The sequence below is a fragment of the Xiphophorus couchianus genome, chromosome 4 (genome assembly GCF_001444195.1).
Source record: "Xiphophorus couchianus chromosome 4, X_couchianus-1.0, whole genome shotgun sequence".
Taxonomy (NCBI): Eukaryota; Metazoa; Chordata; class Actinopteri; order Cyprinodontiformes; family Poeciliidae; genus Xiphophorus; species Xiphophorus couchianus.
Window position 1 is genome coordinate 5,497,024 of NC_040231.1, and position 13,771 is coordinate 5,510,794.

The following is a 13,771-nucleotide window of genomic DNA, read 5'->3' on the forward strand; positions in this document are numbered from 1 at the left end:
TTCGATGACGTAGGAAAAGAAAAACAGGAAATCCGAAACTAAATGTTCGGCGCTTTTCAAGGCAAAGGTGGCTAAATTTCGGAGATAAAACCCGGGCTTCCACCAATTCAAAGTTATTTCTACTGCACCAGGAGGCGCGTGGGTGTGTGCTCTCAACAGTTTACGTCAGTATACGTGTAATTTCTCTTTCTTTTAGTCTCTTCTTAGTGCCGCTAGGTTCGAGGTTGCAGTTCCGCATCTGGAGGCATGACTGTCAGGTGAAACAATTGCTAACTTTTGTGAGCATAAGGTTATGGCTTGAGAAATGGGTTTGACGTTGAATAACTTTGCTAGCAGGCTAAGTCACAACAGCTAATAAACATTTCGTTCGAACTTAGTTGTAAGTTAGATACAAATTATAACTTTAGCCATACGAAGTAGTTTCTAAAGCCTCCTTATTAAAAAAAATCAATTAGAATTCATAGGTGAGTAGATTAAGGCACGATTCCTGTGTATGTTAGTGGTAACCGATTGACAGCAAATAAATGTACATTGATTGGTCAACTATAGTGACAATAACATAGTTGTAAAATACAGTTTATTTACACTTGTTTATAACGCTCTATTTGTTTTAGCTTGATTTATTTCGAACATGACTGGAAAATAAAAGAGTAAAAGAACACGAATACAACGCTGATATAGTGATATATTCGAGCCTCCATTATCTTAAAGCCTAACGAAGAGTATGTCTAATATGCATGTTGTGCATCAAATACAAATACCCAAGACCTATAAAAATGTCAAACCCTCCTTGTTTAAACACAGTTTCAATTAAATAGCTTCAAATCTTTTAAGTTAGTACATTTTTGGACATCCCTGCAATTCTCCACTGAGACTAATCCACCTTTCACTCTACGTACTTATAGAATCAAAATATTTTCATTGTTGTTATATCGCTAAAAATGTCAAGATTATATTTTCATCTCTGGTCATAGCTGCCACTGAAAACATTTTCTATGCATTTACAAGCAGCAGGTTGTGTCTTACTTTGTACATTATTTGTGTAGTTTTGTATTTGAGCAGATCAACAAATCTTTGCACATTTGATTTTTAAAATTGTATATTTTTCACAAAAGCCAACATTGTTAACCATGCTCACTTCTCTTTTTTTTGTAATTTTTTTGCAGTTTTATAGTTAACGGTTTAAGTGCTGTTTTATGGCGAGTGAGTGACTTCTACTCAACACTCCAGATCTGGTACAATAGGAGAGGAGGACAGTGTTTGAAGTGATTTGTGATTTCACAACAAGTGTATTCTCAAGACTCCACTGGACAAATGCATCCCATTCATAAACAATCCTTCCTAGAGTAATTTGCATTAAAATTCTACTTATCATGGCAATTGGTAAGAGGTTATCAAAATAACCTTGGACAATTGCTATAAGTCATTGACTTTGTAGCAATATCTCTTTCTTGGCAAGCATGTGCTGACATCGGACGATTGTTAGCATAAATCGTCTATTAACTTTGCAGCAAGCCTTCATTCTGAGCAAGAATGAAATAAGCAGTTTAATTGGAAGCTAGTTCTGTATAATATAAATTCATAAGTACAATAAAATAAACAAAGATTTGTTTTCACATCAGTTAAAAGTAAACTAATTAAAGTATTTAAAGTTTTAGGTCGCCAAGCACAGAACCACGCATTTCTGTATTCATTTCTTTTTTAAATATTCTGCTTTGTTGAACCTTTTGGAGAGATTTTCATTGGCAAAAAGGGATGAAATATACTGCTCAAAAAATAAAGGGAACACTTAAACAACACAATATAACTCCAAGTAAATCAAACTTCTGTGAAATCAAACTGTCCACTTAGGAAGCAACACTGATTGACAATCAATTTCACCTGCTGTTGTGTAAATGGAACTTTGTACAGAACAAAGTATTCAATGAGAATATTTCTTTCATTCAGATCTAGGATGTGTTATTTGAGTGTTCCCTTTATTTTTTTGAGCAGTGTATGTTTTTATTTTTTTCTAAAATCACCACAGTGTTTAATATAAAGTCATATGCCTTTGCACATAATAATAACACAGCTGTGTAGAAAATAGGCAAACTGCTTGTTAAGAAAGATCACTTAAATCAAAAGTAGGGATATATAAATGTTGGCTTTCCTTAATTTGGCTTAGTGAATTAATGGAGGAAATTAAAGTGTTGCTATGTTGATATGAGGAAGTTAAAATGGGTGTTTAAAAAGAACATGAGGTAAATAGATGTTTTTAACCTGTTAATATATAGATTGATATACTGTATCAATTATTTTTTTCTTTGTCTTGTCATCTGAGTTTGAATAATAGTGTGCCATCCATTTTACAGAAACTAATAATTCTTTCAAAAGCTGTATCATTGAATCAAATGATCAACATCTTTGTATAATTGGGTTGAATTGGCTTTTGTGTTGTATTTGTTGTGAGCTGGCATCATATAACTTCACTGTTGAACTGAAAATCATTTCAACTGTCATAAAATAAAAAACTTTTGAAACATTTTTCTGTCAGTGTAAAGAGCAATTATTAGTTCAATTTAATAAAAAAAGGTATTGATTTTTGTCTTCTAGCTTCGATTTGGCACTCAAACACTGTACAGATGGCTTGCTGTGAAAGCAATAAGGGGAGTTTGGAGGAGGACAGCTATGACGGACCAGTTGGATCGCTATCTGAATGTGCCTTGTTAATGCAGGAAAAAGAAAGGGAATCCCTTTTAAGCCCATCGGAGAGTCCTGGCACTTTAATGAACAGCTCATCTAGTAGTCTTCAGAACACTGCCCCACTTCAGGGTTATGATGTGGAATTTGACCCACCCCTTGAGAGTAAGTATGAGTGCCCAATCTGCCTGATGGCCTTAAGAAATGCCATTCAAACACGGTGTGGTCACCGATTCTGCAAGAGCTGCATTGAGAAGTCTATTCGGTAAGTTATTGTCTTGTATTTTAGACTACATCAAATAACTGAAATAGGATTTAACCAAATTGTTAATGCAAAACAAAAGGTTTATTCTTGAAGGATTTTTGTTTATTTTTTATTAGCAGCACAGTCATCTGTAAATTCCCTAGTCCTAATAATACGCTTCACTTTTGTGAATATAATGAAACATTTCAATTGTTTTTCTGCCCAAATATAAAGCCCCATTTGGATGCAGATTATGTTAATGCCCTGCCTAATTAATTGCTACTTTTCCTCTTGCAAAACAGTGATGCAGGACAGCGGTGCCCTGTGGACAATGAAATGCTGTCAGAAGACCAACTGTTTCCTGATAATTTTGCCAAAAGAGAGATTCTATCGCTAACTGTTCGTTGTCCAAACTCTGGCTGCACTGACAAAATGGAGCTACGACATTTAGAGGTTAGAAGTTTAATGGAAGAAAAACACATTTCTGATGCAGTTCATCCAACAGAATAAATATGACAATTCCATCGAGCTTTTTTTGTGAAAGGACATTGATTTGCAAGTTTAAAGAGATTTGGATGCTTGCATTCAGTTCCAAGATGAAAAACAATTTTTAGGTTGCAAAGACCTTATTTTACTAATCATTGCAGCAACCACATACTCTCTGTGATTGTTCTGTTCCCGCTAACAGTATTCAGTCTTTTTGCATTCTGCAGTCATTATTTTTTGCTAGTATTCCCTCTGCTTAAATTACATTAAAATATTTCTGATCCATGTGCTACATTGAATTTTATATCCTGTCTACTTTAAGTAACAGATTTATTTCTGTCCCATCTTATTTTTACCTTAAGTGACTTGGAGTAAATTGAATTGAGTAAAGCCAGTCATGTAATTAAGTTAACTCATTTACTTTGTTCTTTCCTTCCAGAATCATTTGGCTGTGTGTCAGTTTGCCACTGTGCCTTGTCCGCAGTGCCAGCAGCCTATAAGAAAGGGCTACCTAGAGGAGCACAAAACTGTTGAGTGCCAAAGAAGGCCCATGTCTTGCCCAGACTGTGTGGCATCCTTTGTTTTTGAGGATAAAGAGGTACTGCTGTCTCACTACCAGGCATGAAATTGTGTGAAATATAACTATAAGTTAAAAAGAAAAAAAATATATTTAAAAAAGGCAAATCATAAAAGGTTTTATAAGCAAACCTTGTCCTCGATGACATTTTTTTTTACAAATTTTATTTATGAATCTACGCAAAGACATAGGATAAACACCACTTCAATCTAGTAGCAATTTTCAATTGCATGTTGTACACATCATTATAGCTTTTGCAATTCTTCCCTTTATAGAAGTAAATCAAGTTAGCTAGGCTAACTTTCTGGGTAGCTACTGTAGCTACCCAGCTCAGCTGCTGTGCAGTCATTTTGCCCTTATTTTGTCAACTGGTGATTAAAAATAAAAATCAATCCAATAATTTTTTCCTTTTATATCTGCTTATTTCTTGGAGAGTTGTTGAGTAGTTTGAAAATGTCTGGAGTTATAGGTAGGACCTCTAAGCCTGCTGCACAGCATTGTGAAGTAATATGTGGGACCTGGGTATCACTGTGCTATTCTATGTTCCATATAGCTCTGGCATGAAAGACTTTAAACTAGTACCTACCAATAAAACCAGTACTACATTTAATGCATCTGGCCTAACAGGAGGTACTTGGTACCACCATTGTTTAGATATTTTTACAAGATGATGAGATTGCAACCAGTGGTGTAAACTTAGTTTGCATTATTTTGTGCTTGTGTAAGCAGATTTTCTCTAGTGCAAACAAGTTTTGTACATTAATATATAATTTTAGGGGCGTCCCGTGGTGGCATAGCGGTTAGCGCGACCCGTATTTGGAGGCCTTCAGTCCTCGACGCGGCCGTCGCGGGTTCGACTCCCGGACCCGACGACATTTGCCGCATGTCTTCCCCCCTCTCTCCTTCCCCGTTTCCTGTCAGCCCACTGTCATATGTGGGACACTAGAGCCCACAAAAATACCCCCTGGGAGGGGTAAAAAAAAAAAAATATATATATATATATAATTTTAAAAAATCTAAATCTATCCATAAAGGTTCACAATGGTTAAGGCAGTTGTGTATTTATTTATTTATTCTTTTAATTAATGCAGTTTGTTCATAATTGGGTATTTCACTAAGTGCTGAGAGAGATGCTGTTCTAAAAACTGAATTGTTCATTTGAAAATGTATTATGATCATGCTTTAAATTGCTCAGAACATAAAAAATAGCTTAGAACATAAAAAAAACTACAAAAATTTTCTGTGCTTACCAAGTGCTCTTAGTGAGCTCATTATGATTTCTGTAAAATTAATTTTTAACATTTGTCACTTTAGTATATCAGTAACTGCCTCATACCTATTTATTACTGTTTAACAGTACTGATGATGACAAGGGTTGGTCTTTTAATCTCATTCTGGTTTGTCGCTTAGCTACATGAGCAGCAGTGCCCATTTGCAAGCGTGAGGTGCCAGTACTGTGAGATGGATCTGATCAGAGACCAGGTGAGAGTCACAGTTGTGTCTGGTGCAGGAAATGAGCTGTAAGCTGTAAGGCTTACTTACAACTAACAGCTTCCCCTTTGCTCAAACTTTAGGGAACTGTTCCTCATGTAGTCAATACACACATGCAATTGAATTACAATATGTTGGCTCCGTTGTAAAATCTGAAATTCATGATGCATTGTTATACTTTTTATTTACACATTTAATGCTGTTTTTGTTAAATAAACATGATTCATGTTATGTTTTTCAGATGGAATCCCATTGTGATATAGATTGCCCAAAAGCCCCCATTGCCTGTAACTTTAGCATGTTTGGCTGTAAGGAGAGGGTATGTGATTTGTTTTGTTACACAATTAAACAAATATATTTCTAAGAGTGTCTGACCACAAATTGTTTTTACTTTACAGATGCAGCGACATGACCTGGCTCAGCACATGCAAGAGTTCACACAGATGCACATGCGTTACATGGCGGAGTCCTTGCGTGGCCTCAGCCTCAATGGCACGTCACCCAAACCTCTCAGAACTCTAGGGCCGTCCATTTTGGCCGAGGATATTGGCGCTGCAGCACCAGCGGCAGCCTGCAGCGGGCTCAGAGGAGCTGTGAGCTGCAGCATCAGCTCCGCCGCACCCCAGCCCACTGATGAGATGCAGAGGATCAGAGAGATGGATGGGCGATTGGTGAAGCAGGATCACCAGCTGCGTGAGCTCATCATACTGAAAGAGACACAAGTAAGAGCTTACCAACTGCTCTTAGTGATCTCATTAGGATTTCTGTAAAATATCTCCACTGATTAAAATCACAGTATCAGTCCAATCAGCAAACCACTGAAATGTTTTTTTTATGAGTTAGATGAACTTTATATCAATAATTCTAAATAAACGTGAGTGTGTCTTTTCAGTCAGATTAGCTACAATTAATGGCATGGTAATTTCAGTCCCTTATTGTAGAAATGCTGGTATATTTCTCTCTGTCTAGCTGTTGCATTACTTCTGCCTGCTTGTTATGTAGGCTTACGTTTGACTTTACTTTGTAAACTTTGCATGTAGGTCAGCAGAACATTATTGGTTCCTTTTGGGAGCCAAAAATATGTTAATTATATCACTTTAACAGATATCATATTAGATCTCTGCTAATAAGTACGTTTCTTTCAGAAAGAAACTGCTTTACATGATCTCACTCGCAACATATTCATTTTATTTCACCTCTCACTCATTTTTGAGTTATATTTTTGTAATAAGAAAAATATTGGTGCCAAATCTTAGGCTCTGAATGCACAGATATAAGCATGGTATATTCTTATAAATGATATAGAAAAAATGTGTGGCCACACAACATATTGCAGCGCCACAAAAAATGATGTAGTAGGTGTGCTGGGACAATAGGCGGTGTTGGAATAGTGACAGAGAACAAAAACATAGACTGTCACCACATTTATTTATGAGCGTGAGGTGCATGCAGGATAGAAAGAGAGAGATGGAGCTACAACATTATCATTTTTCTTTTCTGTTGTGTTTGTTATTTTGCTTTCCCAATTCTAGGTATATTATTTATGTATTCCATAAATGTGAAGAATTTTCAATGTTCAGTTATATAAAAACTTACAACATAAAAGTGAGGTTTTGAAATGTATCCACTCTGGGACCTGGTTTCAAAAATGATCGTTTCTGGTCTCCCAAGAGTCCGAATCTGTGTGGACTCAACCTAAAAGTCAAAAACATTTTGCAAATGCACCTCTCTGTTTGGGTGGGGCCTTAGATTTCATGTATGAAAAATTAGGATTTGGATGAGGATTGGTCAGTGATTTAAATGAAAGGCAACATTTTTGTAAATAAATGCTCAAGATGGAGTTGTCACCTGTTGCTATCTCCATTCAAAGAAGGACTTTCTTCTCATTTTAGCCAGGTTTTCACTTTTTTAAAAAGGAAGAGATTACTTTATAACTTCTTAAAGTTAAGACTGATGGATTATGATACGCTGCTTAATTTACTTATTATGTTATTACTAACCTTATGCTCCATGTCATTGGCAGGCAGGGCAGCTTGCAGAGCTGCGTCGTAGGGTCTCAATGCTGGAGGAAACCGTGAAGGAGCTGGAGGCCCAGCAATGCCACGGCATCTTCATCTGGCGCCTCAGAGGTTTCTCTACCCTCCTGCGCAACCAAGAAGCAGGCATGACAGTGGTCGAGCACAGCCCTGGCTTCTACACAGGCCGTCCAGGCTACAAGTTGTGTCTGCGCTTACACCTGCAGACGCCCAACGCCCCACGCTGCTCCAACTTCATCTCCCTTTTCGTCCACACTATGCAAGGAACTTTTGACGGGCAGCTGACTTGGCCTCTTCAAGGAACGATCCGGCTTGCCATCTTAGACCAGGGACCTGACTGTCAGCATCACATGGAGGTCATGGAGACAAAGCCAGACCTGCAAGCCTTCCAGAAACCCGTGATTGCACGCAATCCCAAAGGATTTGGCTACGTCACTTTTTTGCATCTGCAACAGCTGAGTCAGAAAGCTTTTTTGAAAGATGACACTCTGCTGATCCGCTGCGAGGTGACGCCACGCTTTGATAGCACTTTTCATCGGGAGGGCCCAGCCGTGCAGCCAAGAGGACCTGAAGCATCGATTTCAAAAGAATAAGATCAAGCTTCTTTATTTGGGATTGGTGTCATTTCGACTGTATAGAGCACAAGTACCAGTGTTTCAGTATTGCCTGTTTATCATAAAACATACACAGCAGAAAAGAGAAAATCAAACCACGCTTTCATTCATCAAAGTGAGTTTTCTGATATTTATTTGTTCTCCAATGTATGAATCTTTGTTGTTTTCATGAATGTCTTTTAAGGGAGTCTATGTCTTCCTCTGAAAATCTGATCTGATTTAATCTTGCCGTTTGTTAGATGCATGGGAGTGGGTTTGGTACGATTTGAAGCGATGTGCTTCTAAGTAACAGCATAAAATTAGTGGATTACCACTTTGATGCAGATTTGAAGTTTGTGGAAGATAATTCTAGTTATCTTTTATCAGCTTTAATATTTAATTTACATTTCAACTACTATTACTCTTAGTATGTATTAACCTTTGATTCTAATCAATACTTTACAAAACCTATTGTTATTTCCCCAGTTATCTCTAACAGATTTCTTTAGAAGTGAGAAGGCATGCTGGAACTGAGCTTTTTTTCCCCCAAGTTACAAGTAAAAGCATAAAAAATGCGTTCAGCTCTAAATCTGAGCATAGTCGACTTTTACTCAAAATGAGGAGTCTGCCTTCTAAATTCAACACATTTATATTTATGATGTGGACTTGATAAATCTTAATATTATGTGCCTGTCTAAAGTTCATCTTAGTCCGTAATTTCAAAATGTACATGTTTTTCTTAGGTAAAGAACTGAATAAAAGAAATTAGTTGGATCAATAATTAGTTGTCATCTAAGTAAGTGTGGAAGGTCTCAAAATACAAGTCTCTTCATATTTTCTTGTGAAGTCATCCATTGGTCCATATTGAATGCAGATATATCAAGTGCAGAATGCAGGAAAAATGAAAGATTGCAAAAGACTTCAAAGAAAAACAAAACGGTGAGCCTGTAGAAATGTGGAAATGATTTTATTGAGTCCACATTTTGTATTCCGACATTTGATATGAAATTATCGACAATAAATGCTGCAAAACATCAGGAAAAACAGTTGTATAATCTAAATTGCCACTTAGCAAATAAAAAGGCATGAAGAGATAGAAGGAAGTGAAGCAAATAAGGTGCTCCTATATAACGTATAAAAGATTCTACCACAAAAAAAATTTATTATTTAATTAAGCCAAATGGAGAGACCGACATCCCCTGGTTTACAGTTCACTGGATGTTTAGTGGAAAGTTTTTAAATCAGTGCATGTGGGATGATGTTTCAGCATTTCTGAGAAGAACAAAGTGATTATAACTCTAAGCTGTGCTTTAATAAAAACTTCACATCATACATTTTCCTTAAATCACTGCCAAAAGTATTTAAACCTGGTGTACTCTTTAAAATTTCCAATCATAATCAGAAATGAGAAAAAAAAAGATTTACAGTCATTGAACATCATAGAAGATATTCCATGGCTTCCATTGTTTTTTTCTGCTGTTTTAGCTGCAGAAATTTAATTTTCAAATAATATTTGATAGTTTATACCTATTCCTGGGTAATGTGATTAGTAAATATAAATTTAACATAAGTTTTTACTTTTAAGTTTTACTTTTTAAAGCAGTTTGCTGCTTGTTGAGAAGCAAAATGCTTATTTTACTTTTTGTTTTCTTCTTTGCAAACGATGTCATTTGATTTGACTATGTAAACAATGCTACTGTCTTAAAGTTTTAGAATATTATAGGATGGCTTCTTAAAATTGTTATTTGTTGCTTGTTAAAATGTTGCTTTCTGTAATCATTAGGAACCCACATTTTAGGATCCACAAGTAGCACCTTTGAAAATGCCATTTCCTGCGTTTTAGCAACCTGCTGAAATAAAACTGATATTCCATTTTGTTAATTTGGACTTTGTAATGTACTCATTCCTTTCATTAGTCATGCAGCTCCAAAAGTAAGGATAATCCACACAAAAAACAGAAGTGCAATGAGGATAAGAAGAAGGATTGGACTGGGCATTTGTTACAAGTTAGTGCTGTGACTATTATTCATCAATGTATGGAAATTTCTTGTTGGCTCCATATCCCGGGTGACCAGGTTTGGGTTCTTCCTCTTCTTGTCTGGCTTCTTGCTCAGAGTGACTTTGAGGTGTGTCCGCAGTGCGGTCTGTCTTGCTGCCTGTTAGAGATGCTGACATGGCATGTAGTATTAGTACAAAACGGGACATAAACGCTCACCATTGTCCTGCGTCGTTTTTGTTAGACGTCACAGGTCTCTGATTTTTGACTCACTTGGAGCTTTTGGAGCATCTTTGTCACATTTGAGTGTGCTCTGCGCAAAGCACTCCGCCATCCAGGACAGCACTTCTCCACAATATCGAACCTACACAAAGATGGAGAAATAACTGGGGATTAACCAGTCTCTGCACTTCCATAAGTTAAAATACAGTTACAGCAGAAGCAGCCATGCAATGCATCAAGGTGATGCTGCCGATCTACCTGAGCTTCCACTGATACCAGTCGCCTCTCTTGGTCCTTAAAACCACCAACGATCTTTAGCAAACTCTGAACCCTGAATAAAAACATAAAGCTTAAATTAGTTTTAATAATATTACTTTGTGAATAAAATTAAAGCTTAAAATAATTTGGCTTTGGACATAGTGTACATGGGGCATGAAAATGAAAAAAAAAAAACAGGCTATCTTTTAATGATCTAACAGATTGGGAGTTCATGGATTTATGCTCCTTAAAACTGCAAAATAATTACTTCGAGGATGTAGTCTTGAGTTTCTCCTCACTGCTCTCCCAGTGCTGGCGCTCCACTTTTGCCAGGTAATTCTCTTTCTGCACCGTCTCCCATGTTATGAGCCTCTGGTCTAGTCCTGCTGGCAGCTCCCTCTCTGCCAACACACAGGGAAACAAGCACACAGACACATGCAGGCAAAGGGAATGAAACAAACAGAATTCCCTTGAAGGTAAAAGGTAAGATGCAAAGAAAACAACACTGTGTGCTTTGAAGTATTTCATTTTTTTTTTTATAAATCAGCTCCCAAAAAAAACAAGCAGTTGGGAATGGTTTAAAAGTCCCAAATGGAAAATGGATTGTAGAACCTAGATACCAAGATGTTCTTGCTTGGACTCGGGCCGTTTAACCATGCAGAGGATGAGCTGAGAGATGTGGCTGATGATGATGAAGGGTGGGGCCAGCGCAGGCCGGCTGTGGTATTCCACGATCAGGTTATATCTCTGGAACTTCCAGAAGATGTCTGTATTACCCTGCACCACTTGGAAGGTGTAACTGCAAATTGTGGTACAAATAGTCAAAAGTATTATCTTGGGTTTTTTTTAGATACAGTGCCTTGCAGAAGTATTCGTATGCTTTGAAAATGTTCACATTTTGTCAATTTACAACCAAAAAAGTCAATGTAGTTTTCTGGTATTGTAATGGGGTATACCAACATAAAGTAGAAACTGATTAAGTGGAAATAAAAACATACATGTTTCAGAAAAGTGTGGCATGCATTTGTATTTCAGTCTTAATGATAAAATAGAAACACCATTTGACTTAATTACAGCTGCAAATCTTATCTTTACAAACTTTGCCTCTTCCTTTCACTCCTCTTTCAATGGATATTCTAGAACCTTTTTTAATAACATTGAACTTAGGAATATTTCACTTTATGTGTAATAACTGCATATAACATGTTCTATGCTTTCTGAAATGAATGACAATAAACAAATTTTTTTTCCACAGTATACACATTTTTGGAGCTGTATTTGTAGAAACTGACACATTTGCTGATTTTATTTTTTTATTTTTATTTTTGCCAGACATCTCAGACTGAGTCAGATTGGACAGAGGGCAACTGTAAGCACAATTTTTAATTCTTTCTTCAATTCTCAGTTGCATTTAGACAAATTTAGAAATTTGACTGGGTCTAACCCATAAATATGTTTTAGTTTGTATGTTTAAAGCTCTTTTCACTTCCCAGCTATGAACTACTTGCATAGATTTGTCACATGAAACACAAATAAAAAAACAGGGAAGTTTGTAATTCTTATATTTCAGAAGGTCAAAATGTTCCAGAGGTGCGAATATTTTTGCATGGCTCTCTAATTCACAATGAAAAAAAAATTGGATTAATTAAATGTGAGTTGTTGACATCAGCAGCGTTCTGCATGTATTTTATGCACTTGACTGACCTGAACATTGCAATAAGGAGGTTGAGCAGAAGCACATTGGTGACAAGAAGGAAGATAACTAGCAGCAGAATGACCAGCCAGTTGGCGTACTTATTGGGGCACGGCGGTAGCAGACCCTTGAGAATCTCATCTGAGTCAACGGTGCAGTTAATATCTGGCATTCGGGCAGCTGGGTCACATTTCAGGAGAAAAGAAATAAATAAATTAGAAAATCTTTAGGAATGGTCAGAATGTCGTCCTTGTTTGCAATATTACAGTTATGATTTAAGTTGTAATATTTTTTGTATTAGAAAAATATGTTTATATGTTCAAACTCAATAAATGGCATCTTCCAACATGGTGTATTTGTTCTTTACCATCTATGTCATCCAGTGGAATTTGGCCAAATATGTGCAGATAAGGGCGGTATAAGGCTCTGCGAAACACCCAGTCAATCCTTGGGTCATTAGGGTGGAGAAGAGCCTGTGTAGCTACGCCATAAGCAATTAACCACACACTCAGAAAAAAGAGGAAGAAGAACACATCCTTCATCTGTAAGACATGAATATTTTACGTTAATGGCTAATTTAGTGGGAGAATGTCTAAATTAATAATTTTATTTCCTAGTAGAACCATTTGACTTGATCACCATTCTTTCCACAATGATGATCTTGGGGCCGAGTTGCTTATGTATGGCAAAGATGTGGATGAGACGTAGAGTAAAAACCATAAAATCTATGGCCAGGACTGTCCGTCCAGCTTCAAAGGTGTCTTTCGACATCCTGCAGAATCAAAGACAAACATTGGTTCAATACAGTATTTCACTCCCTAATCAACTCATTTAATTTGATGATGACCCTCCCATTTTTATAACTATTATAACAGAACATCCATACATTCTTTCATTTGCTCTTTTCATTTCCATTATTGTTGTACCTGCAGGAAACCCCAACAACAAAGAGTGAGATGGCCACCATGTCACACTTGTTCCAGTTGTCCTCTACGTAGAGCTTAAACTTCTTTAGGATGTTCATTTCTTCGTCAGTGAAGAAACTCTGTCATAGAACACAGTTATTGCCTTAACATCATGTTTTTGGAGGATTTTTTATCAATTTAATTTATTGCATCATGACATACAAAAATGTATGCATTGGTTATTCAACAAATATGTCCATTATATCTGCTAATTCTAGCATATGGGATACTGCTTAAGAGACTCGTTTATAAAATGTCAGAGTATCTCTAGATGTATGTATGCATGTTTGTATGTATTTTGGCAAAGTTAGATAATGCAACAGTGGTGAAGTCGTGTCTTATGTCGGTCTACTGCGCCCGGGGGAGCAATGCCCCAAGGGATCACTGCAAGAAGCGATCATGCTTATCTGACCTGTCTCCCAGGGAGAGAGAGAGTAATGCAGAGAGGTGAGAGGCTCATGAGTCCTCAAATTCCCTACAGAGAATGAGCTCACTCTAACAAAATCACATCATCGCCTACTCAGATGTGTC

The 13,771-nt window shown here is 36.9% G+C and overlaps 2 protein-coding genes across 2 annotated transcripts in view; one reads left to right on the forward strand and one right to left on the reverse strand.

The window, feature by feature from the left end:
* On the forward strand, positions 1-9,987 carry traf6 (TNF receptor-associated factor 6). The gene is made up of 8 exons (XM_028014208.1): positions 1-164; positions 2,593-2,944; positions 3,226-3,376; positions 3,849-4,007; positions 5,397-5,468; positions 5,719-5,796; positions 5,876-6,199; positions 7,501-9,987. The coding sequence occupies exons 2-8, from the start codon at positions 2,622-2,624 to the stop codon at positions 8,104-8,106; spliced, it is 1,713 nt and encodes a 570-aa protein (XP_027870009.1). The 5' UTR covers positions 1-164; positions 2,593-2,621; the 3' UTR covers positions 8,107-9,987.
* Positions 9,058-13,771, reverse strand: part of trpm5 (transient receptor potential cation channel, subfamily M, member 5) — a 25,083-nt gene continuing 20,369 nt past the window's right edge. Inside the window, exons 18-26 of the mRNA XM_028014204.1 lie at positions 13,202-13,320; positions 12,915-13,047; positions 12,643-12,817; positions 12,287-12,455; positions 11,203-11,381; positions 10,851-10,983; positions 10,583-10,655; positions 10,376-10,466; positions 9,058-10,274 (exon numbers count right to left, since the gene is read on the reverse strand). Coding sequence (XP_027870005.1) covers positions 10,129-10,274; positions 10,376-10,466; positions 10,583-10,655; positions 10,851-10,983; positions 11,203-11,381; positions 12,287-12,455; positions 12,643-12,817; positions 12,915-13,047; positions 13,202-13,320 — 1,218 coding nt within the window. The 3' untranslated portion in view covers positions 9,058-10,128. The remainder of the gene's footprint in view (positions 10,275-10,375; positions 10,467-10,582; positions 10,656-10,850; positions 10,984-11,202; positions 11,382-12,286; positions 12,456-12,642; positions 12,818-12,914; positions 13,048-13,201; positions 13,321-13,771) is intronic.

Excerpts from the sequence above, each read along its gene's own strand:
- traf6 (XM_028014208.1), top strand. The coding sequence starts at position 2,622 with ATGGCTTGCTGTGAAAGCAATAAGGGGAGTTTGGAGGAGGACAGCTAT. Across the intron at positions 2,945-3,225 it reads TGCATTGAGAAGTCTATTCG|TGATGCAGGACAGCGGTGCC; the intron begins GTAAGTTATTGT and ends CTTGCAAAACAG. Across the intron at positions 4,008-5,396 it reads TTGTTTTTGAGGATAAAGAG|CTACATGAGCAGCAGTGCCC; the intron begins GTACTGCTGTCT and ends TTTGTCGCTTAG.